Below are 20,238 nucleotides of genomic sequence, written 5' to 3'. Positions count from 1 at the left end.
GTGGCTCAAGTTGTCCTTGATGTTTTGATTCTCCTGCCTTAGCCTCCCAAGTAACCAGGATACCAGGCTTGCACCACTAGCTTTTTTGTTAGGTCTTTATTAATCCCCATGTTAGTTCTCTGAATGCTATAATTATCTACATCTCAGATGAAGATGATGGTGAAGGGCCAGCTAGGAGGCTCAATGGACAAAGGTACTTTCTGCTAAGTGACAGAATCTATCCCCAAGACTCACATGGTGAAAGGAAAGAACATTCTAGGTCAACTTGGGTTACCTGATGAGTTCTGGGCTAACCTGGGCTACATGTGACCCTGTTTAAAAAAAATCTGCTTGAAGCAAATTGCTGGACACATTGCCAGAGTTTCTGAATCAGCAGGTCTGAGGATGAAACATCTGACAAGTTTCACATGTCTAACAAACTCTCAGATAACTCTCTGCTGCTAGTTTGAGCATCAAATTTTGAAAGACCACAAATTAGGAGAGTACACAGGCAACTCTCTCTTAGAGAAGCCCACATGTATGCTTTGGATTATCTTACTTTCTTCTGAGCTTGAGTATTTGTTTTTCTCTCAACTGTTATCATAAGTCTATATTAACATATCTTTATTAAAGTCCAACTCTGGAGAGGGCTGGAAGAATATGAATGCATGCAGGTGGCCAATGCAGTAGAGCAGTGAGGGAGTGGGGTGAGAGGTGCTGGGCTACAGGCCTGCATGAACCTTATCCCTAGCCTGTAGGCACCTGGCCAAGTGGGAAGTGGAGGCCGAAATCTTCCTCCTACTCTATTTGCTCGGTCCCAGTGCCCTGGCCCAGGCCTGCAACTCCTGAGGACTGCCTGTTTCTGCTGATGTGAACAAAGACACTGTATTTGTAACAGGAACTGAAAGAATCAGACATGTGGGTGACCATGCAGGAAAAACTGGAAGGTCTGAAACAAGAGAGAAAATGCTGTGTCTAAAAGAACCCTCTCATGCATGGATAAGCAAAATGGTGCATATTCATTCAATGGAATCTTATTTAGTCCTGTTCTTTGTGGTGCTGGGAACAAACTCAGGGTCTTAAACATGTTAGGTAAGATTTCTGGTACTAAGCCATGTCCACAGATTTTGTTGTTGTTTTAAATTGGGTGGCTGTCGATATAGTTCAGCAGTTAGGAGTGCTTACTGCTCTTACAGATGACACACACACACACATACACATAAATTAATTTTTAACAACTGACTATACATACACAGAGGACAACTTGTATAAGTCAGTTCTTTTCTTCTACCATGTGGGGGCCAGAATCAAAGCTTGATATGCTTGCCAAGCAAGCACTTTTACTAGCTTAGCCATCTCACTGTTTTTTGAGACAGAGACTCATGTAGTCCAAGTTGGCTTCAAACTCACTGTATAGTCAAGGAGGAAATCTTGACCTCTTGATCTTCCTGTATCCACCTCCCAAGTGCTGAGATTACAATTTTCAGTTTTACAAAGGAAAGAAATTGGGCCATTGAGCTGGATCAGTGGGTAAAGATCAAACGTGTGGTTTGACCTGTGGTTAAACTTGATGTCCTGATTTTGATTCCCGCTTTCTGTTTGGCAGAAATAGAACCAACTCCTGAAAGTTGTCTTCTGTCCTCCACATATAAACTGTGACACACACCACCACACACACTAAACCACAATAAATAAACGTAGCCAATATATATATAAATAAATATGAAAAATAAAATCGGGCATGGTAGTTCACACTTCTAATTCTGGCATTCTGGAGGTAGAGGCAGAGGATTATCCTTCGCTACATAGTGAGTTTGAGACTAACCTGGGCTACAAGAGACTCCATCTCAAAAAAGTTTAAAAGTATGTATGAAACGAATACAACTGGAATGTGAAATGCAGGAAAGGAATGTAGTATCACAAGCTCTAGAAATAGAAAATCAGCTTGTATGACTGGCACACTTAGCAAGATGAAGGACATAGGGGACAGAAAGGTGGAACAGGGTTAAGTTTAATAGCCACAGGAGTAGAATGTCGGTCTCCAAGTTCTAAATTAGCCAGTAAATAGCTGTAGAAATTAGGGCAAAGATATTGTCCATCCACGAATTTGGTACGGACAACAGCAACTTCTGCTTCATATATGCTTGCCTATGTCACCATTGTCACCTTTTTCCGAAGTTCAGTGAGGAGGGGTAGTCTCTATAATCTGTCCGTCCTACTTGCTTGCAAGGGCCAATCCTTCACCCGAACTGAAGCAACCTCTCATAACTTTCTTGGGAGGAGGGTACTTTAGGAGGTGGGGGGTGGCCAGAGAGATGGAAAAGAGGTTAATGGATACAGGCTAATTTTCTAGTGGACCTGGATTTCTGGCACCCACACGGTGGCTCACAAAAGTCTGAAACTACAGTTCTAAGGGATTCCACTTCGTCTTCTGGCCTCCGTGGTACTGCACGCACGTGGTGCACAGATTTTCACATGGAGGCAAAACCACCCATACACGTTACAACAAAATAAGCAGAAAAAAAAACAAAACACCAAAACCCAAAACCTTCTTCCCATTCTTTCCCATTAAGTAGGAAAACGAGGCTGTGGTTTGTCCAACGGGTTTATACAAGGACTGTTGGACAGGTAGTATTTTCCCTATTCACAAGAGGGGAAACTGAGGTCAGAGTGGGCGGTACTGGGTGAGCGAAATAATAGTACCCAGAGGTCGGCTTTCGTTCACCAGCCTCAGCCTTCCTTTAATCTAGTACTAGAGAGGCAGGGCGAAACTGCAACCGTTGTGAAGGATCTCCCACTGTTGTTTGTAAAAGAACTTTGGCCAGGCCATTTCGACCTCCTCTACTGGCGCTCGTAGGTACGGAGAGCCGAACTCCCAAAAGCGCTGCCTCCACTGGTTTCCACGACAACGAAACCACCTATTCCTCCAGTCCTTTCCCCAACACATCTGCGCATGCTTGAGGTCTGCCTGCGGGACGTCCTGTTGTGAGGGAGGGTAGGGGGAGGAAATACCACGTGAAATTGTGAAATCTGGGAAATGTAGTTCAAGATCAGAAACGCTCTGTTTGCACGGGTGTGGGCCAATAGGAAGCAGGTTTTGCTTTTTTACATTTTGAGAAGTATAGTTTTCGTGTTGGCAGATGGCCGGCTCGGGGCGCACGGGCGTATGGGGTCATCACAGTGAAGACCAATGGAAAGCAGCTTTTGCCGCTATGCTTCTTGGGAGATGTAGTTTCCAAGTGAAAGAAGCGGTGTTAGTAGAATTGGTGATTCCGAGTGTGGGGGTAAGGGGACGTGGGGGCGGGGAGGGACGGGTGAGTTTGGCGCAAAGCCTGCTGGGGCATGGAGTCCTGGTGAGCTTTGTGCGCATGTGCGGGAAGGTGAGGGTGTTTGGGGGGCCTCGCCCAGGAGAGTGAGGTGAGCTAGGGGGAAAGGGAGGGAGCGTGTACGGGGAACGGGCGGGCCACGGGGAGGGGTACCCAGGTCTGGAGAAGGGAAGGAGGGTTAGAGGGAGAGAGGGAGGGATGGGCGGCTTTGGGGGAGGGGGATGATAGAGGCTGGGGAAGGTGCGCTGGGGGCGGGAGAGGGAGCGGAGGGGACGCGAGGTGCAGACGCGGGAGAGTTGGAGGTCAGGGGAGGCTGGGTAGCAGAAGGGGCTGATCCGGCTGTTCGAGGTGGAGTCCTAGGGTAGCTGGAAACTGAGAGTTGGGTGTAAGTCCAACTCCATCGAGGAAGCCTGGGTCTCCGGGACCTCCAACTCCTTCGAAAAGGATTGCGGGAAGGAGTTCATTTAGGGGCACCGTGCCCTAGCAGCGTAGATGCATGCAGGTGGCTAGTCATGTGCGCTGTTCACAAGTTCACTTGCACTTCTGTCGAGTTGAGATTCCGGAGGATTAAGTATTTTCTTTATTAAAAGAGTATCCGCCTCATTAGCTTGTTGCGGGAGGCGAAATTCGTTAATGTGTAAAGGGGACTTGGAGACTGATTTTAATAGGATAAGATGGACTTACTCTTTAGGTTCTGATCCCCCTGGCCCAGCCTCTCAAGTGCTGAAATTACAAGCGTTGGCCCAGTGTTTTGTTTTAGTAGGGTCTCCTGTAGCCCAGGCTGGCATTAACCACACTCACTGAGTAGCCAGGCCAACCAAATCTTAAACTTCTGCTCTTGTCTTCATTCCGAGAAAGTGCTTGAATAAAAAGAAATAAACAAGACCTGTCTTCACCCCTTTTATATTCTATTTTAACACCTGTTCCAATTTATAAGTTAGTCTTGTGTGCTTATTTCACAGTGGCTTTAACTCCACACAAGGAGATTGAGGGTAAACTCGTGTTAATAGTAAACACAAGCTTTTTATTTTTTTTTAATGATTTATTTTTATTTTAACCTGATTGGTGTTTTGCCTGCATGTGTGTCTGTTGCATCCCCTAAAACAGGAGTTGCAGACAGTTGTGAACTGCCATGTGGGTGCTGGGAATTGAACCCAGGTGCTTTTGTGCTCTTTATTTTACTTAACTCTCCAGCCTGGATTCTTGCCCTCATTTTACAGCCAAGGAAATGGAAATAGTGTGTGAAAGGTGCAGTTGTTCTTTTACCAAGGACACATTCCGGCTGGTAGGCAGCCAGAATTTGCTCCAGTTCCATAGCTCTTGTTTTCTGGGCAAATATTTGTCGGAGTTGTATAGCTGAGTCCTCAGAGCAGAGTCCTGGCCCACTGAAGGAATATTGATGGAGTTAGAATGAACATCAGGATAGAGGTGTAGGGGAGTGAGGTGGAAGAAGGGGACACTGAAAATTACACACTTAATAAAAATAAAAAGCAAACCAAAAACAGATACTGGGGAAATGGCTCTGTGGGTAAAGTACAAGCTAAGGACCTGAATTTGGAGCAATACCCAGGTAAAGGTACACAAGAACACCTTGATATGTGCTTATTGGTTCTTCATCTCAGGTGAAACAGCAAGTTTCAGGTTCAGGAAGAGCTTCAGGCCTCCACAGACAATATGCACCCACCCCTCAGAAAATCAACAGCTTAGACAAGTTGAAAAGCAGGAAGATGGTCTGAGATTATTGGAGGGGGCAGAACTCCCTCTCTGCTCACAGTGGCTTGGACGTTGGGCAAGAAATCAGCTGTTCATTCTTTGAGGCCAACTTTTGTAGCATTTAGTTTAACCAGCTGTCAGTAAGAGTTCCTCCCTTTGACCTGGAACTCAGGTTGTGTCACTTAGAAAGATGAGTAACAAACTAGTGTCACTAATTTACATTTTAGTTTTGTAGGCTCTGTGTGGGGAAGGAATAGCTGTTTATCTCACCAGTCCCTGCTTTTCCTGTGGGGCAGTTTCAAGTTCTTGCTGTAGCTTCAGCTTCAGCCCTGCAATCAGTTACAAGCAGCCTGGGATCTTTTGTCACCCACTTCGAGGCTAGTGCTTAATTTATTTTTGATCTGGCCCCTGAAGGCCAGTGACAGAACAAGAGCTCAGCTTGGAGGTTTTCCATCTTAACATTCCCCAACCCCTCCCTTGACAGGATTTCTCTGTGTAACAAGCCCTGGCTGACCTGGACTCACTTTGTAGACCAGGCTGGCTTGGAACTCAGAGATCCGCCTGCCTCCCCTAGTGCAGGGATTACAGGTGTGTGCCACTGTGTCTTAACCTTTAACATAGGCCTCCTTTTGAATTTTCTACCCCCACCTCCACTTCATAAGGCCCAGCTGTGAAGGTCCACCCAAAGGCTACTGTCTAGGGCACTGCTTATGGGGGATATGAAGTACATGTCTCACTGATAGTTCCATTTTCTTACTTCATCCATAGGTGTGTCTTCTTTTTCCATCTGGCTTTTAGGCTGGCCACTTCAGGTCTTTTTTTTTTTTTTTTTTTTTTTTAATGTATATGAGCATTCTATCTGCATTTACATCTGCCAGAAGAGGCAATCAGTTCATATTATAGATGGTTGTGAGCCATCATGTGGTCGCTGAAATTGAACTCATGACCTTTGGAAGAGCAGACAGTGCTCTTAACCGCTGAGCCATCTCTCCAGCCCACCACTTCAGCTTCAGGTCTTAAAACTGGATTTTCTCTTTATTGCAGGAATTGGGTCTTACCTCACAGGAAGTCCCCTTTCATTTGATCCATATATGAAAGACATCTGCTGTAGACTTTTACCAGGGGGATTACTGATTGCTCACACCATTTCTCAGAGGAAACTAATGTATTGATAGGCTTGTGTCTCCCAGGGCTCCTGGGAGGGCGAAGGCTGGGGGAGCCCTTTCCCATTCTCCCTACGTAGCATCCATACTGCAGTGGTGCGCAATCAGGGTTAGGTGTTTGTTTTCCCTATCCATCAAGTAAGGACTTTTTTGGGGAAGTTGATGTGTTGTCTCTGGCAAGGCTTACCTTCAGCTAGTAAAGCCACAGAACAATGGAATCAAAATCAGCCTTAAAGACAGGCATGCTGAGAGGTTAGCACACGGCTTGTCTCAGCGGTTAAGAGCACTTGGTGCTCTTGTAGATGATCAAGGTTCCTTTTTGTTTTTAATGTTTTATTTTGTGTGCATTGGTGTTTTGCAGGCATGTATGTCTGTGTGAGGGGGTCAGAAACCATGGAATTGGAGCTATAGGCAGGTGTGAGCTGAACCCAGATTTGGTAGAAAAGCCAGTGCCCTTAACTGCTGAGCCATCTCTCCCGTCCTGATGACAAGGGTTCTAATCCCATCACCCATATAGTGGCAAAAACAGTTGTAACTCCATTTAAAAAAAAAAAAAAGCCAGGCATGGTGGTGCATGCCTGTAATCCTAGCACTTGGGGAGGCAGAGGCAGGAGGATCTCTGTGATTTTGAATCCAGGCCAGCCAGGGATACACAGAGAAGCCCTGACTCGGGGTGGGGGTAGGGGAAAGGAGAGTATGCTCTTAGAAAGACTTGCTCTTTTTTTATTTTAATTTTCATTTATTTGGTGTGTTTATGGTGGGGTGAGGAGGAGCTGACATGAACATGCCATGGCTCACATATATATGTATGTATGTATATATGTATATGGGACAGATGGAAGTCAAACTCAGGTCCTTAAGCATGGAGGTAAGGGCCTTTACCCACTGACCCATCTGTCATGTTCTTATTCTTTGTAGGAATTCCTTCTTTACAATGTCGGGTACTCGGGCTCTGCCTTTTAGAGTGATTTCAGCTGCCAAATCATCAATAGTAGTCGGTTTTTGTTTTGTTTTTTTTTTCTTCACTGTGTTTCATCAATTGATCCTTTTGTTGTATTCAATTTAATTTAGCTCTCACAACTCTTTATTTATTAAAGATTAAAAGCTAGGTGGTAGTGGCTTACACCTTTAATCCCAGCACTTGGGATGAAAAGCAAGCTGATCTCTTAAGTTTGAGGCTATTCTGGTCTACAGAGTGAGTTCTAGAATAGCCAAGGCTACAGAGAGAAACACTGTCTTGAACCCCCACTCCCCCCAAAATTAAAATATAATTAATCATTTCCTCCCTCCCCCCAACTCCATGCATATTCTCCCACACTCCATTCTAAATTGATGGGCTCTTTTTCTTTGAAACACACACACACACAATACATAAATATATAAATACATGCTTGGTCCATTTAGTGATGATTGGATGTATATGAATTCAGGGCTGACTGAAAAACCAATTAGGAGATTCATCTATAAGAAATACCTCAGAGACTCACCCTGAGAAGCTAATTCTTAGCAGTCATTAATTACCTGTAGTTCTTTGTCTAGGGATGGGATTCCTTCTGAGTTAGCATATCTGTTGATTTTGTCATTGTTCAGCTCTTGTTGAGGTATCAACCATGTAGGTTCCCTGTTATTTCTAGGAGACACAACCTTACACCAGACTTCCTGATTCTCTGGCTTACAGGCTTTCTGCCCTTTCTTCTGCAATGTCCCCCTGAGCCTCAGGTGCAAGAATTGTTGTAGATGTATCCTTTGATATAGTCCGTTGATCTCAATTATGACATTTGTTTTTCTGACTTTGTTATAAAGCGAATCTTTGATAAGGGGTGAAAACTACACTTACCTGTAGGTACAAGCTATAGATTGCAGCTAGGAGTTATGCTCATAAAGTGGAGATAGTAAATTCTCCACTAAGATCCATTACCTCAGTAGCACTGGGTAGCTTGCTAGGTTTCCAGTACCAGAGATAGGATGTGACCTTTTAGTGGACAGGGGGCCTGTGTAGCGGCAATGTAAAGAATCCAGGAAAGGTTGGAAGAGATAGAAGGTAGTAAGCCAGTGCCAGGCTGTGGAGGAGTTCGTGCATTAACAGAGTTCGCAGACAGTCATTTAACTTTTAGCATCCTGATCCCAAGTTAGGGCAAGCCCAATCTTTGTTTCAAGATATCTCCAACTGCATCAACAGCAACCAGGAGCAGCACCCACAGCATTCTTCTTCTTTGGAGCCCCCTCAACACTCTGTCTGGGCTCTGGCATTTATTCCTTCCCAGAATCCTCATCATCTAAACTACTTTCAGCTGGGGAAGAGCCCCTCTTACCGCCCACATGAGGCAGATAGTTAGCTGCCGTGGACAGCCTGAATAAGTCCCATATCCCACATCTGAGATTAAAGCAAAAACATGTTTACGTATCATAAACCAAAAAACAACAAGAACTGGCTACATGGTGGTGCATACCTGTGACTGTAGCACTTGGGAGGCAGAAGCAAGAAGGTGAGAAGTTCAAGGTTATTCTTGGCTACAAAGTGAGAGGCCAGCCTAGACCACATGATGTCAGCTATTGTAGTAATCAGGCAGTAAGTAGTTAGGACAGATGGTAACCCACATCTGAGCACTTAGTGCAGGCCAGGCTTCATTGAAAGTCTTTACTGTATTCTCTTTAAAGCCTTACAAAAGGTCTTTAAGATGTGGTAGTGTCTGTCTGTCTGAATATGTGTTACACGTTTGTGTGCCCAAAGAGGCCAGGAGACAATCAGATCCTCCAGAATTGGAGTTACAGGCAGTTGTGAGCCATCCAGTCTGGGTACTGGGAACAGCTTCTGTGGAAGAGCATTAAGGGCTTTTAACTGCTAGGCATCTCTCAAGCTCCTCCCATTTTAAGAAGGTTTTTATTAGCATATTAACTATGTTAATAATGGGTCCCTTGACATGTATATAATATGTTGTTCATATTTACATGAACCTCATAACCTTCTGGTTTTCCTGTCACTCCCACTAGTCCCCTTCCTCTTCTCAATTTGTCTTCCTTTTGTGTGTGTGTCTGTTATTTTGTTTTGTTTTGTTTTTTTCTAGCCCTATGAGTTTAATTAGGTTACTTACCTGAACATGGGTGAGGGGTTATTTACAGGCACGTAGACAGTGTGGAAGTGACCACACCACTGAAGAAAGTGCCATCTACCTGTGGATCCACAGGGAGGAGTGGACCTTGTTAGCTCCTCCCCTGTAGCAACTGTTAACTGTCTGTAATTCCTCATGGAGGCTCAAGGGGAGGCCCCTCCCCCATCCAATAGAGAATGTTGATGCCAAGACTTGAAGGTAATACCAGCTGCTTGAGAGTTCAGGAGTGCAACTGGCATATGTTCCAGAACACTCCATCCTTTCTATGTCTTACATTCTTTCATCCTTCTCCAATTCACTATACTCTGAGCCTTGGAGGGAGTGATACAGATGTCCCATTAGGGCTGAACATTCAAGAACCACTTGTCTTTAATACTTTGACCAGCTATTAGCTTTTGTAGTGAAGGCTCACTGCAAAAAGCAGCTTTTCTAACCAAAGATGACAGCAGCACCAAGCTTAGGGGTGTAAGCATAAATAATTTAGAAGGCAGTTTGACAGACATATCATGCCTGTGTGACAAAGCAATAACAGTAGCTTCCTCACTAGGGCCTTTTCCAGCCACAGGCTTTCTTTTGATTGGGTTCATAGGAGTAGGTGTGAATTCCCTCCTGTGTGGTGGGCTTCAAGTCCCATCAGAAAGTGTGGGTTACCCCTGTAACTGTCATGCCACTGTTGCACCAATGGCACATCTCATAGCTAATTGGTAGTGTGGCACCTTCTAGTGTTTTCTTAGTTGAATATACACAAAACCAGGAAGAAGGTTTCCCCAGGCCAAGGTTACACTGCACCAGGGAGGGACAAGGCCAAGATGTGAGTCTGGTCTTGTAAACTACTACTAGTACTACTACTTTTCTTCTCCTCTTCTTCTTGCTTCATTGTCTTCTGCTTCTTTTGCTTCTTTCTTTTCTTTATTTGAATTTTAATAAAATTTATTTTTTCCTCTCTTTTCTATTTTTTTTATTGAAAATAGATTTTTTTTTTTCTGTGCAATATGCTTTGATTATGGTTTCCCTTTTTGTAAGTGTTACAGCTGTGAGGGAAAAGGTCTTCCCAATGCAGTTGCTGTGGCTCTGAAGCTAAAGGTATCCTGGAAGTCAGGAGCCAAGGAATACCACAGTCTCCACACAACAAACCTCACAGATTTATTGGGAAAGACACAGGAGGGTGGCTGCCTCTGCTTGGGTGGGCAAGTAGCAGCAAAGAACTAAATGGAAGGCAGACTTTATAGGAAGGCAGACTTTATATTAGGTTTCTGGGGGGTTAAAGGGACAGAGCTTTCCAGGGTGGGGATTGGTGGAATTTCAAGTTTTGAGCTTGGGTGGGCTCAGGGTTTGCTGGATTTTCAAAACATGGAAGTGAACCTAGACTATTTCCCCTTCAATCCTCCCAACTCCCCTCCCATCCCACACTCTTCCTATCTTGTTAGAAAGCAAACAGGCATCTAAAGAATAGTAATAAGATAAAATAGGCCAGGCATGGTGGTAAATGCCTTTAATCCCAGCAGAGGCAGGTGGATGGATCTCTGTTCAAGGCCAGCTTGATCTACAAAGTGAGTCTAGGACAGCCAGGGCTCAAAATCCTGTCTGAAAAAGCAAAAACAAAAAACAAAAAAAGATAACAAACCAGAACAAGAGAAAACAAACATGCAGAAGAAAAAGAACCAATGAAAAAGCACAAGAAAAGCACACAGTTTTATTGAAACAAAACTGGAAGCCATAATATAAAATGTAAAGGTTCTGTAAGGTACAAAAGTAAAAATAATGGATAAAATAAAAACTTAATAAATTAAAAAATGTCCTGATTAAATGTTATGAGCAAAGAATCTCTAAAATGCTGGTGAGTTCATTTTCTGTTGTTGGACATGGACTCCGTTCTTAAGAGTGGTTTGATTACCCAGTGAGACTATTGAAAAAAACTAATTTTTAATTTGCAAGTTGTTAACGATTAGGGATGGGGGCATGAGTTCACTTCTTTCAGTTCTGGGACTCCCTCTGGCACTTTCCTCTGGAAGCCCTGTGCATACTGCCGTAGTCTTAGAGTGTGACAACAGTGTGTCAATCCTGTTGGGTCTGGAAGACATGGTTTCCTTGGTGGCATCCATCCCCTCTGGCTCTTACAGTCTTTTGTTGCCTTTTCTGCAAAATTCCCTGAGCCCTGAGGGGAGAGATTTGATGGGGACATCCTACTTAGGACGGAGTGTTCCAAGGTTTTTCACTCGCCACATTGTCCATTTGTGGGCCTCTGTTTTTATTCCAGTCTGCTGTATGAGGAAGCTTCTATGATGATGGCTGGGCAAGGCACCAATCTATAAGTATAGCAGAATGTCATTAGAAGTCATTTTCTTGCTATGTTCTTCTAGCAGAACAGTAGTATTTGGTTTTCCCCCTGGCATGTCTAGTCTCAGCCTCTTGGCCACCCGAACAGTGTCAGGAATAGGTTCCATCTCATGGAATAGACCTTAAAGTTAGTCAGATTACTCCACAACTTCTGTGCCGCTATTACAACCGTGCATCTTGCTGGCAGGTCATCAATGTAGATAAAAGGGTTTGTAGCTGGGTTGGTGTTTACCATTCTCCTTTGGCATTGTGCAGAGTATCTTCCAGTACCATGAACACTAGTTAGTTCTAGGGGTAAAGGCTCTAGGTAGGCAGCAGCTCAAGTTTTCTGTCAGTGTTCAATTTGCTGTGTAGGTGTTAGTCTTAAGCAATAGTGCTTTACCATCAGTTTATGGAGAGCAATTGATAACCTTGGCAAAGCTGGAAATTCCTAGTACTTGGAGACAGAGGCGCCCAGTCTGGTCTACAAAGTGAGTCCAGGACAACCAAGGCTACACACAGAGAAACCCTGTCTCTAAAAACAAAAAATTTTGGCAGTAGCCTAGATTGTTTGGGGGTACTCATGGGATCCCACTGGTAAACAACTTGGTTAGATGTAAGCCATTCCCAGTACTGGACGCTTTGTTTCTTGATGAGATATCCGGAGGGCGCTCCTCCCATTACTTGATTTAATTTAGATTGCACACATACACACGAACGCACGTACATATAAATACACATAAAGTATATTAGGAAGCTTCTGCGCTGTTAGGTTTCCAGATGACTCCAGAAGAGATAATTCTAATCAGCTTTTCAGCACAGATCACAGGAACCATCTCCAATGGCCTGACCTCTCTTTGATTTGAGAGGCAAGCAGGGTTTTGCAGAACAGGAAATCAAAGCTCAAAAGACTGCTGAGAAATGGGCTAGCCAGTAATGGCAGATATCCATTTGCCTTTGGGCTAGTTCTCTCGCCCACACCCAAATACGAGGCTGTAGTCTGGACTGCTGAGCTGGACCTTCCCATTACTGACTGCTCCTCTCCACAGGTGCTGGTCTCTGGAACCCGGGTGGCCACATGGAGGCCCCGGCGTCCCAGCCGGTGAAGCAGGAGAACCTGGCCGTGGAGACCCTGATGCTTGACTCTCCGTGGCACCGCTTCCGCCACTTCCATCTGGGTGACGCGGCAGGGCCACGTGAGGCCCTAGGGCTGCTCCGTGCCCTGTGCCGGGACTGGCTGCAGCCAGAAGTACACACGAAGGAGCAGATGCTGGAGCTGCTGGTGCTGGAGCAGTTCCTGAGTGCCCTCCCCGCAGACACCCAAGCTTGGGTGTGCAGCCGCCGGCCCCAGAGCGGAGAGGAGGCTGTGGCACTGCTGGAGGAGCTCTGGGTGAGCAGGAGGCAGTGGTGGCTATGGGAAGGGCTTCACTGGACTAAGCTTCTCAGCATGAGGCTGCACATCACACATAAACAAAAGCACCCTGAAAATGAAAGTGTGGTCTGTGGCTGGGGCCAGTGTGGCTCTTCTGAAGGTGCAAGGGTGCCTCTCCAATGTTACCTGCATCAGGGATCCACAGTTCCTCCCTCAAGAAATAGTTTGTTGGAAGGCCTAGCTGAAGCCTGCCTTGCCTAAGGTTCCCATTAATGCAGAGAAGGACACCAACTAAAGGAAGCCTCAGGAGGCAGCATGGGATATCCTCTACTGAAGATGCTCCAGGGCCAACTTGTCTTACCTACAAGCAGGGAGCCCTCACTGGTGTGGTAGGGCATACCTGTAAAAGACACTCAGGCAGAAGGGTCATGGCGAGTCAAGGCCAGTCTGTAATAAGACAAGACCCCTCTTTAAAAAGAAACAAAGCCCCGAAAACAACACAGAAAGCAAGGGGGTGGTGCCAATGAGGACAGGAGGATTTTTCCTAGACCTCAAGCTTGGCAGCATGGCTTCCCCATGTGGCTGATCTGTCACCAGCCTCTCCAGAGCTTGCCTGTTCTTGCATGGTTCAACCCTCCCCCTTCCCACACACACCTCAGATCAGTTACATGCTTTTTTTGGTCTGATTCGGGGCCCAAGCAGAGACCCTCTTCCCAGGTATGACGTTTTAATGTTCATATATGACTTCCTAGAAGCCAGAACAACAGCCAGCCTTCTGTTGGATCATTAATTTTTTTTTTCTTATGACATTTGTATGTTGTTAGTGGTGGGTGAGGATCATGTACATAACACTTTGCATGTGTGGAGGTCAGAGGGCAACTGCAGGAGTTGGTTCTTCCCTTCTGTCATGGGACTTACCAAGCTTGGCAACAAACACCTTTATCTGCTAAGCCATCTCTGTGGTCCACCCTGTTTCTTTTAGCTAAGGATGGTAAAAGTAGTTGCTTTTAATGTATATATGTAGCATAATAAAAATAAAATAATAACAATCTAAATCCCTTAAAGACATGTGTGGTAATGCACACTTGTAATTATTGGGAATTAAGTTGGGAGGGCTTTGAATTTGAGGCCAGCCTGGGCTACAGAGTAAGACCATGTCTAAAAAGAAAACTTTTATTGGCTAGGTGGTAGGGTCCTCATGATCCAGAAAATCTCCAAGCATGGAAGTCAATGAGCTCTCTGGGTCTAATGACTCTTTTCAGCTTCTTGGGCCCTTGTAGTTTGGGCTAGTTTAAGGAAATGCCTTCCAGGGATAGCCATGGTGCTTATATTACCTGCTGTGATAAAATACTGGCAAAGCAACTTAAGGGAGAATGTTTCTTTATACTCACAATTAAGGGTTCAGTCTGTCATGGTAGAGGAGTCATGGCATTAGGAGCTAGAGGCATCTCATCAGTGACCTGGTGAGGAGGCACAGAGCAGTGAACACTACTGCTCAGCTCTTCTTAATTTTATTTTATCTGTTTTTCAAGACAGGGTTTCTCCCTGTAGCACTGGCTGTCCTGGAACTTGATCAGTAGACTGGGCTGGCCTCAAACTCAAGAGATCCACCTGCCTCTGCCTCCCGAGTGCTAGGACTAAAAGCGCGCACTGCCACACTTGGTTCTCAGCTCAGGGACCCTGCCCATAGAGGACGCACAGTTAGGGTGCATCTTCCCCCACAAAGGCATGCTCCTTCCTAGGTTGGAAGGATGCTGTTCCTGCTAAGGTGACAGTATAAACTATCACAGTACATGTATTGCTCTTCAGTGGTGTGTATGGTCCAAACTGCATTGTAGTCTCAGTCCTCCTTAGGTAGGAGCCTTGTCCTGTTCATTCATGTGCCCTTGGTTGGAACAGCCCCTGGCATTAGTGAGTGCTAAGTAAATGCTTGTTTTGGCAGTAATGAGGAACACTGCCCTGCCTTGAAGTTTCACACCAGAAAGCCAGAGTGTATTCTTGGTCACTTCTCTTGAGACAGAATCTGATCTGCTCTGCATTCCATAGAATAACCTGCCAATAGTCATCCAGCCTGTGGTTGCACTATACAAGTAGCCATGAGACTGTTTGAGATCCTGGGAGCAAGGTGTCTGCCAGCCCAAGAAACCTAAGTGAAGGCTGGTGGTTGGGCTACGAAACTAGGGAGAGGCAACTCCAGCCAGTGCCTGTGGTTAACACCACAGGAAATGCCAAACCAGTCTCAGATCAGAAATGAGGCAAGTCTTAGAGCCCAAGAGGCAGCTGGGAGCATGGAAAGTTAGCACAAAATACTGGGTATATGATGACAAGAGAAGAAATTAATAAAAGAAATAATCTAAGGCATGTTAATTGATAGAGCTCCAAATTAAACCTTTGAAAAGCATTAGGTGGTAGTACCACAAACCTATAGCAAGTTGCCCAGGAACAAAAGGAGAGAACAAAAGGAAAGATAAGATAGGCACCAGAGGCAAACAAAACAAAAAACCCAAAGCAGTAATGGGCGGTGAGTAGATGAGAGCTGCTGAAGCTGGGGCAACTTGCATATATTTGAAACCTAGAGAGAGTAGACTTGGGGGGGGGGGTGAAATTCAAATTTCCAAAGTAGTCTCATGAAGAAGCAACAAGCCTGAATCCTGAAAACCAGAAGGCAGAGGGATCAAAACAGTGACTGAAGACCTTGCACAAAAGAGGCACCAGGTCCCAGCAATTTTATGTGTTGAAGTGCTGCCAAATCTCTGAGGAAAGGATCATTCTAAAATGTTTTTACAAACTAATTAGGGTATGAAGTGGGGTGGTACCCAGCTCATTTTGCTAGGTTGCCAACGCCCTGCCCCCACCACCCCACAATCTAACCAAGCCATTTCAAGGACAGCCAGAAAAAGCAAGCCTAGCCTATATAAAGGAGAGTCAATCCAACAATCTCAAATAGAGTGTTGTTTGCTTGAATCCAGCCAAGGATTGATGTGTTGTAGCAGATGGGCTTTACACAGATGCAAAGAATTTTATCAGTGCAGGAAATTTACCAATGAAGTGTAAAAGACTGGAGACAACCTATCATTCAAGGCTGAGGCCATCCTCAAGTGGAGGCAGGTGGAATTGGGGGACTTAGCAAAAGCCAACATCATCACAGAAACAAGCAGTAGGCTTGGTGGTACATGCCTTTAATCCCAGCACTCAGGAGGCAGAGGTAGAGGCTGGCCTTGTAGTAAGTTCAGAGATGACTCTCACTGTACAGCTGGGAGCTGCCTGAGTAACTCTGACTCTCAGCCCACCAGCATGGAGTGACCACACAGGCATATGGCTTCAGGATCCACATTGCTTCCTGGGAAGGCTAGAAATGTTTCCATACGATTTTTGACCAGCAGGTGGAATTATGTGTATGGCCACTCACCCCTGCCTCTCCTGTGTGACCTAGGTCACCCTCCAGGCAGTGGTCCAGTGCATTTAAAACAGGATGTGAGGAGTGCAACTCCTGCATGTACACACAACTTCGTGTGTAACTGCTGCATCACTTCCTGGGAGCATGAAGTTAGGAATCTACCATGTACTCTGGTTCTTAAGTTCATGCTTTTCTCAGTTAAAGGTTGCTTAAAGTTTTCATTTTACCCAAAGGCCAGCGGTTCAAGTAAGATTTTAAAACAGATGTAAGTGTTACCTGTTGCTTCATTAAAAAAATGGCCCCAAAGTCATGAATTTCTTGTGGGTCAGAGGGTGGGAATGACTTGGGAAAGTGGATCTGGCTCAGTGTCTCTTAAGAGGCCACACGGTCAGTGTCTCTTAATTGGCCAGGATTGTCACCACTTGAAGGCTGACCTGAGGCTGAGGACCCATTTTCAAATAACTTGCTTATACTGATTGATGGGAGACCATGCTTGAGCAGCAGCCAGCTTTCCCTGAAGCATGCAGCGAGCCAGCTCAGTGGATGCGGGTTCTTGTCACATGGTGGAAGGAGAGGGCCAATTTTCAAAAGTTGTTCTCTGACCTCCATATATACAACTCTACCCCCGCCCCTCCCCCCCCCCACACACACTGAAAGGGTGGCTGCTCTTTGATTAAGAGCTCTTGCTGTTCCTGAAGAGGACTGGAATTTGGTTCCCAATGCCCATGTCAGGAGTTTCACAAGTTCCTGCAACTTTAGCTCCATTGGATCAGCTGCTCTCATCTTCTGGCTTCAACATGCATATGTACCTGTACACTGCCCCCCTCCCAACACACATAGAAATAAATATTAAAAAAAAAAAAAGTCAGGCAGTGGTGACACATGCCTTTAATCCCAGCACTCAGGAGGTAGAGGCAGGTGAACCTCTGAGTTTGAGGCCAGCCTGGACTATAGAGCAAATTTCAGGACAGCCAGGGCTATGCAGAGAAATCCTGTCTCAAAAAACAAAAACAAACAAATGGAAAAAAAAAAAAAAGCAGGCAATAGGTTTTGAGAACTGTGGGTAAGGTGTGGAGGGGAAAAAGGTAAATACAGACTACTATAATTTCTCAATTTGGCATATGCTATCTCTCATTTCAGGGCCCAGCAACCTCCTCAGATCGGTCGTCAGCAATGAGGACACCTCGGAATACAACAGAAGGCTCAGGGGTCGTTGCTGGAAAAGAAGAAAGTGGGGTGATTCCCTTAGGTAAGCAGCTGTCTCCTTTCCCCACTTTTTTGGTTTTGGTTTTTCGAGACAGGGTTTCTCTGTGTAATAGCTGTGGCTGTCCTGGACTCTAGACTAGGCTGTCCTTGAACTCACGAAGATCCGTCTGCCTTTGCCTCTGGAGTGCTGGGATAGAAGCATGTGTCTCCATGCCAGGCTCCCACTTCTTTCCTGATGACCTCAGCATCAGGAGTCCTGTCTTCCAGGCTAAGGCAGACTCAGACCTGGCTTCTTTACTTGCTCAGTGAATGCTGTAGGCCCTTGAGGAGCCCGTGGAGATGGGCTCAGATGCTTGCTGTCTCTCAGCCCATGGAAACCCTATAGAAACATCTAAAGACATGCAGTCTTTGGAGCTACGGCCTCCCTGCATAGCCCAGGCTGGCACAGTCTGCTTCCTCAGCCTCCTGAGTGCTGAGATTACAGGCATGCCAGCATGCCAGTGAGAACATGTAGGTGCAAGGTTCTAAAACACTCACCCAAGGTGGGTGCTGTTAAACCAGGATGGGGTCCAGACAACCTGCCTTGGAGCCTCTGCACTCCAACATGTAGGTCCCTTTCAGACTGGCTCCAACGTTCTTCCCCTCCCAGGTGCTGTGGTGGTGTTCTATGTCATGTGCCCGCCTCCAAGCCGGGCATGGGACCGGTGAAGTGATTCCATGTATCTCTAGACAGTGGGGCAGATGCCAGATATCCACGAACATACCAAATAGCTGCTGAGGGTGGGGATGAGGCAGCAAGGGGAGAAAAGTGGGCATTTCCAGGCAGAAAAGGATGCCAAGTTCGTGATGTAAAACTATCAGAACAAAGGTTGTGGGTGTCCCTGGGGCTCCACAGAGCAGGTGAAAACCTAGACAAAGGGGTCATATAAGTTCATCTGTCACCCAGCTTACCTGCCCCTATCCATTTGCTTGTTCCATTCGGACACCTTTGTAATGTCCCTTCTCTACCACCTGGTTTCTCCATCTATCACCTTTGTTCATAAATCCTCACCTATGTGTCTATCGGTCCACTCCTCCAGCACTCCTCCTCCTCCCACTTATGGTCTTGTTACATCCTACTCCTTGTCCAGTCAGCCACCTATTAACTTAGTATTTATTTATCAGGAAGTGGCCAGCTCCTTGCTAGGAGGCACAGAGGTAGGAAACTTGGACTCCAGGCCACCTCCCTGCCCCAAATTGTGCTACTCACCAGTGCAGTCACAGCCCTGACCCTGTTCTTTTCTGGCAGGAACGGGGGCCTCCGGAACAGAGGTGGCTGCAACGGGGAACGCCGGGACCACGCGCCCCTACAAGCAGGAGCCTGGCAGTCCCCCTCCACCTCCACCGGTACCCGTCATCCCTGCCTTTCTGGCGGCCCCAGGCACCGTGTCGTGCCCAGAGTGCGGCAAGTCTCCCCTTAAACCGGCTCACCTGCTGCGCCACCGGCAGAGCCACTCTGGTGAGAAGCCCCACGCGTGCCCGGAGTGTGGCAAAGCATTCCGGCGCAAGGAGCACCTGCGGCGCCACCGTGGCACGCACCCTGGCAGCCTGGGGCCTGCACTGCGCCCCCTGCCGGCACGTGAGAAGCCGCATGCATGCTGCGAGTGCGGCAAGACCTTCTACTGGCGCGAGCACCTGGTGCGCCACCGCAAGACGCACTCTGGCGCGCGGCCCTTCGCTTGCTGGGAGTGCGGCAAGGGCTTTGGGCGGCGCGAGCATGTGCTCCGCCACCAGCGCATCCATGGCCGGGCGGCTGCGGTGGCGCAAGGGACCTCAGCACCGGGTCCAGAGGGTGGTGGTGCCTTCCCGCCCTGGACCCTGGGATAGCTGTGGTTCCAGACACCTGCTGCAGGGCATCATCCCCTTAGAACCCCCCACCCCATTGCCTTTTCCTTACCCAACGGTTGCCTTCCCATTCGGGCCCTGTGTTACTCCTTCCTCCCTTCCGAAGCTATCAGCGTTCCCCCCCCCCCCCCCCCCCCGGGAAAGATTCTTCTCTCCCTCACTCATTCCACCCCCTTTTCGTGAAGTGGAGACCTGCCCCTTTTCATGTGGGAAAAGGAGATCAGGAAAGGAACAAAGCCCCTGCTTCCCCCCTCCCCCCAAGGAAGGCGATCTTGATCTTGGTCCCTAGAACAGAGTTGGGGCCAAAGGAGAGGGAGGCCCAGACCCGGATCTGGTTCTCTCCACAGCCCAGAGGAGTGAAGTGGGCAGAGGTGCCCGAGAAGCTCATCACAGGTGGCAGGTCAACAGCATCTGAGAGAGTAATAAAGTGACTGACTCTGTGTACAGGAGTCTGCAACTTTCCTGTGTTGTGGCATCTGAAGCACAGGAGACTTGGATTGGCTCCACCTCACTTTCACATTGCAGAAACACGGACTAGACTGATGGAAAGTCTAGTACCAGACATACTCCCATTGGGATTGTCCTAGCTGTGTAGCTTCAAGCAGGTGGTACCCTTTTGGAGCAATAGTTACAACTTTTCAAGTCATAGTGCTTGTGATGTCACTCACCATCCTTGCTGAGTTATTAAGTTAGGTGACTGGGGGACCCCTAGATAACCAGTGCCAGCAGGTTTGGGCAGCACATTTTGCTGAGGAGACTATAGTGGCCTTGG

General features: G+C 46.7%; 1 protein-coding gene across 3 annotated transcripts; it reads left to right on the top strand.

The window, feature by feature from the left end:
• The first annotated feature begins 3,222 nt into the window (after positions 1 to 3,222).
• On the top strand, positions 3,223 to 19,910 carry Znf444 (zinc finger protein 444). 3 transcript variants are annotated; one of them, XM_055622021.1, is made up of 4 exons: positions 3,223 to 3,263; positions 12,657 to 12,997; positions 17,517 to 17,625; positions 18,871 to 19,910. In XM_055622021.1, exons 2-4 carry the CDS (start codon positions 12,686 to 12,688, stop codon positions 19,446 to 19,448), a joined length of 999 nt encoding a protein of 332 aa, XP_055477996.1. In that variant the 5' UTR covers positions 3,223 to 3,263; positions 12,657 to 12,685; the 3' UTR covers positions 19,449 to 19,910. The 3 variants fall into 3 exon arrangements, with proteins under 3 accessions (XP_055477996.1, XP_055477994.1, XP_055477995.1); XM_055622019.1 differs by lacking the exon at positions 3,223 to 3,263 and adding an exon at positions 3,313 to 3,332; XM_055622020.1 differs by lacking the exon at positions 3,223 to 3,263 and adding an exon at positions 3,327 to 3,396.
• Positions 19,911 to 20,238: the final 328 nt, after the last annotated feature.

The sequence above is a fragment of the Psammomys obesus genome, unplaced genomic scaffold (genome assembly GCF_907164565.1).
Source record: "Psammomys obesus unplaced genomic scaffold, mPsaObe1.curated_primary_1811, whole genome shotgun sequence".
Classification (NCBI taxonomy): Eukaryota; Metazoa; Chordata; class Mammalia; order Rodentia; family Muridae; genus Psammomys; species Psammomys obesus.
This window is presented reverse-complemented; position numbering and strand designations above follow the sequence as displayed.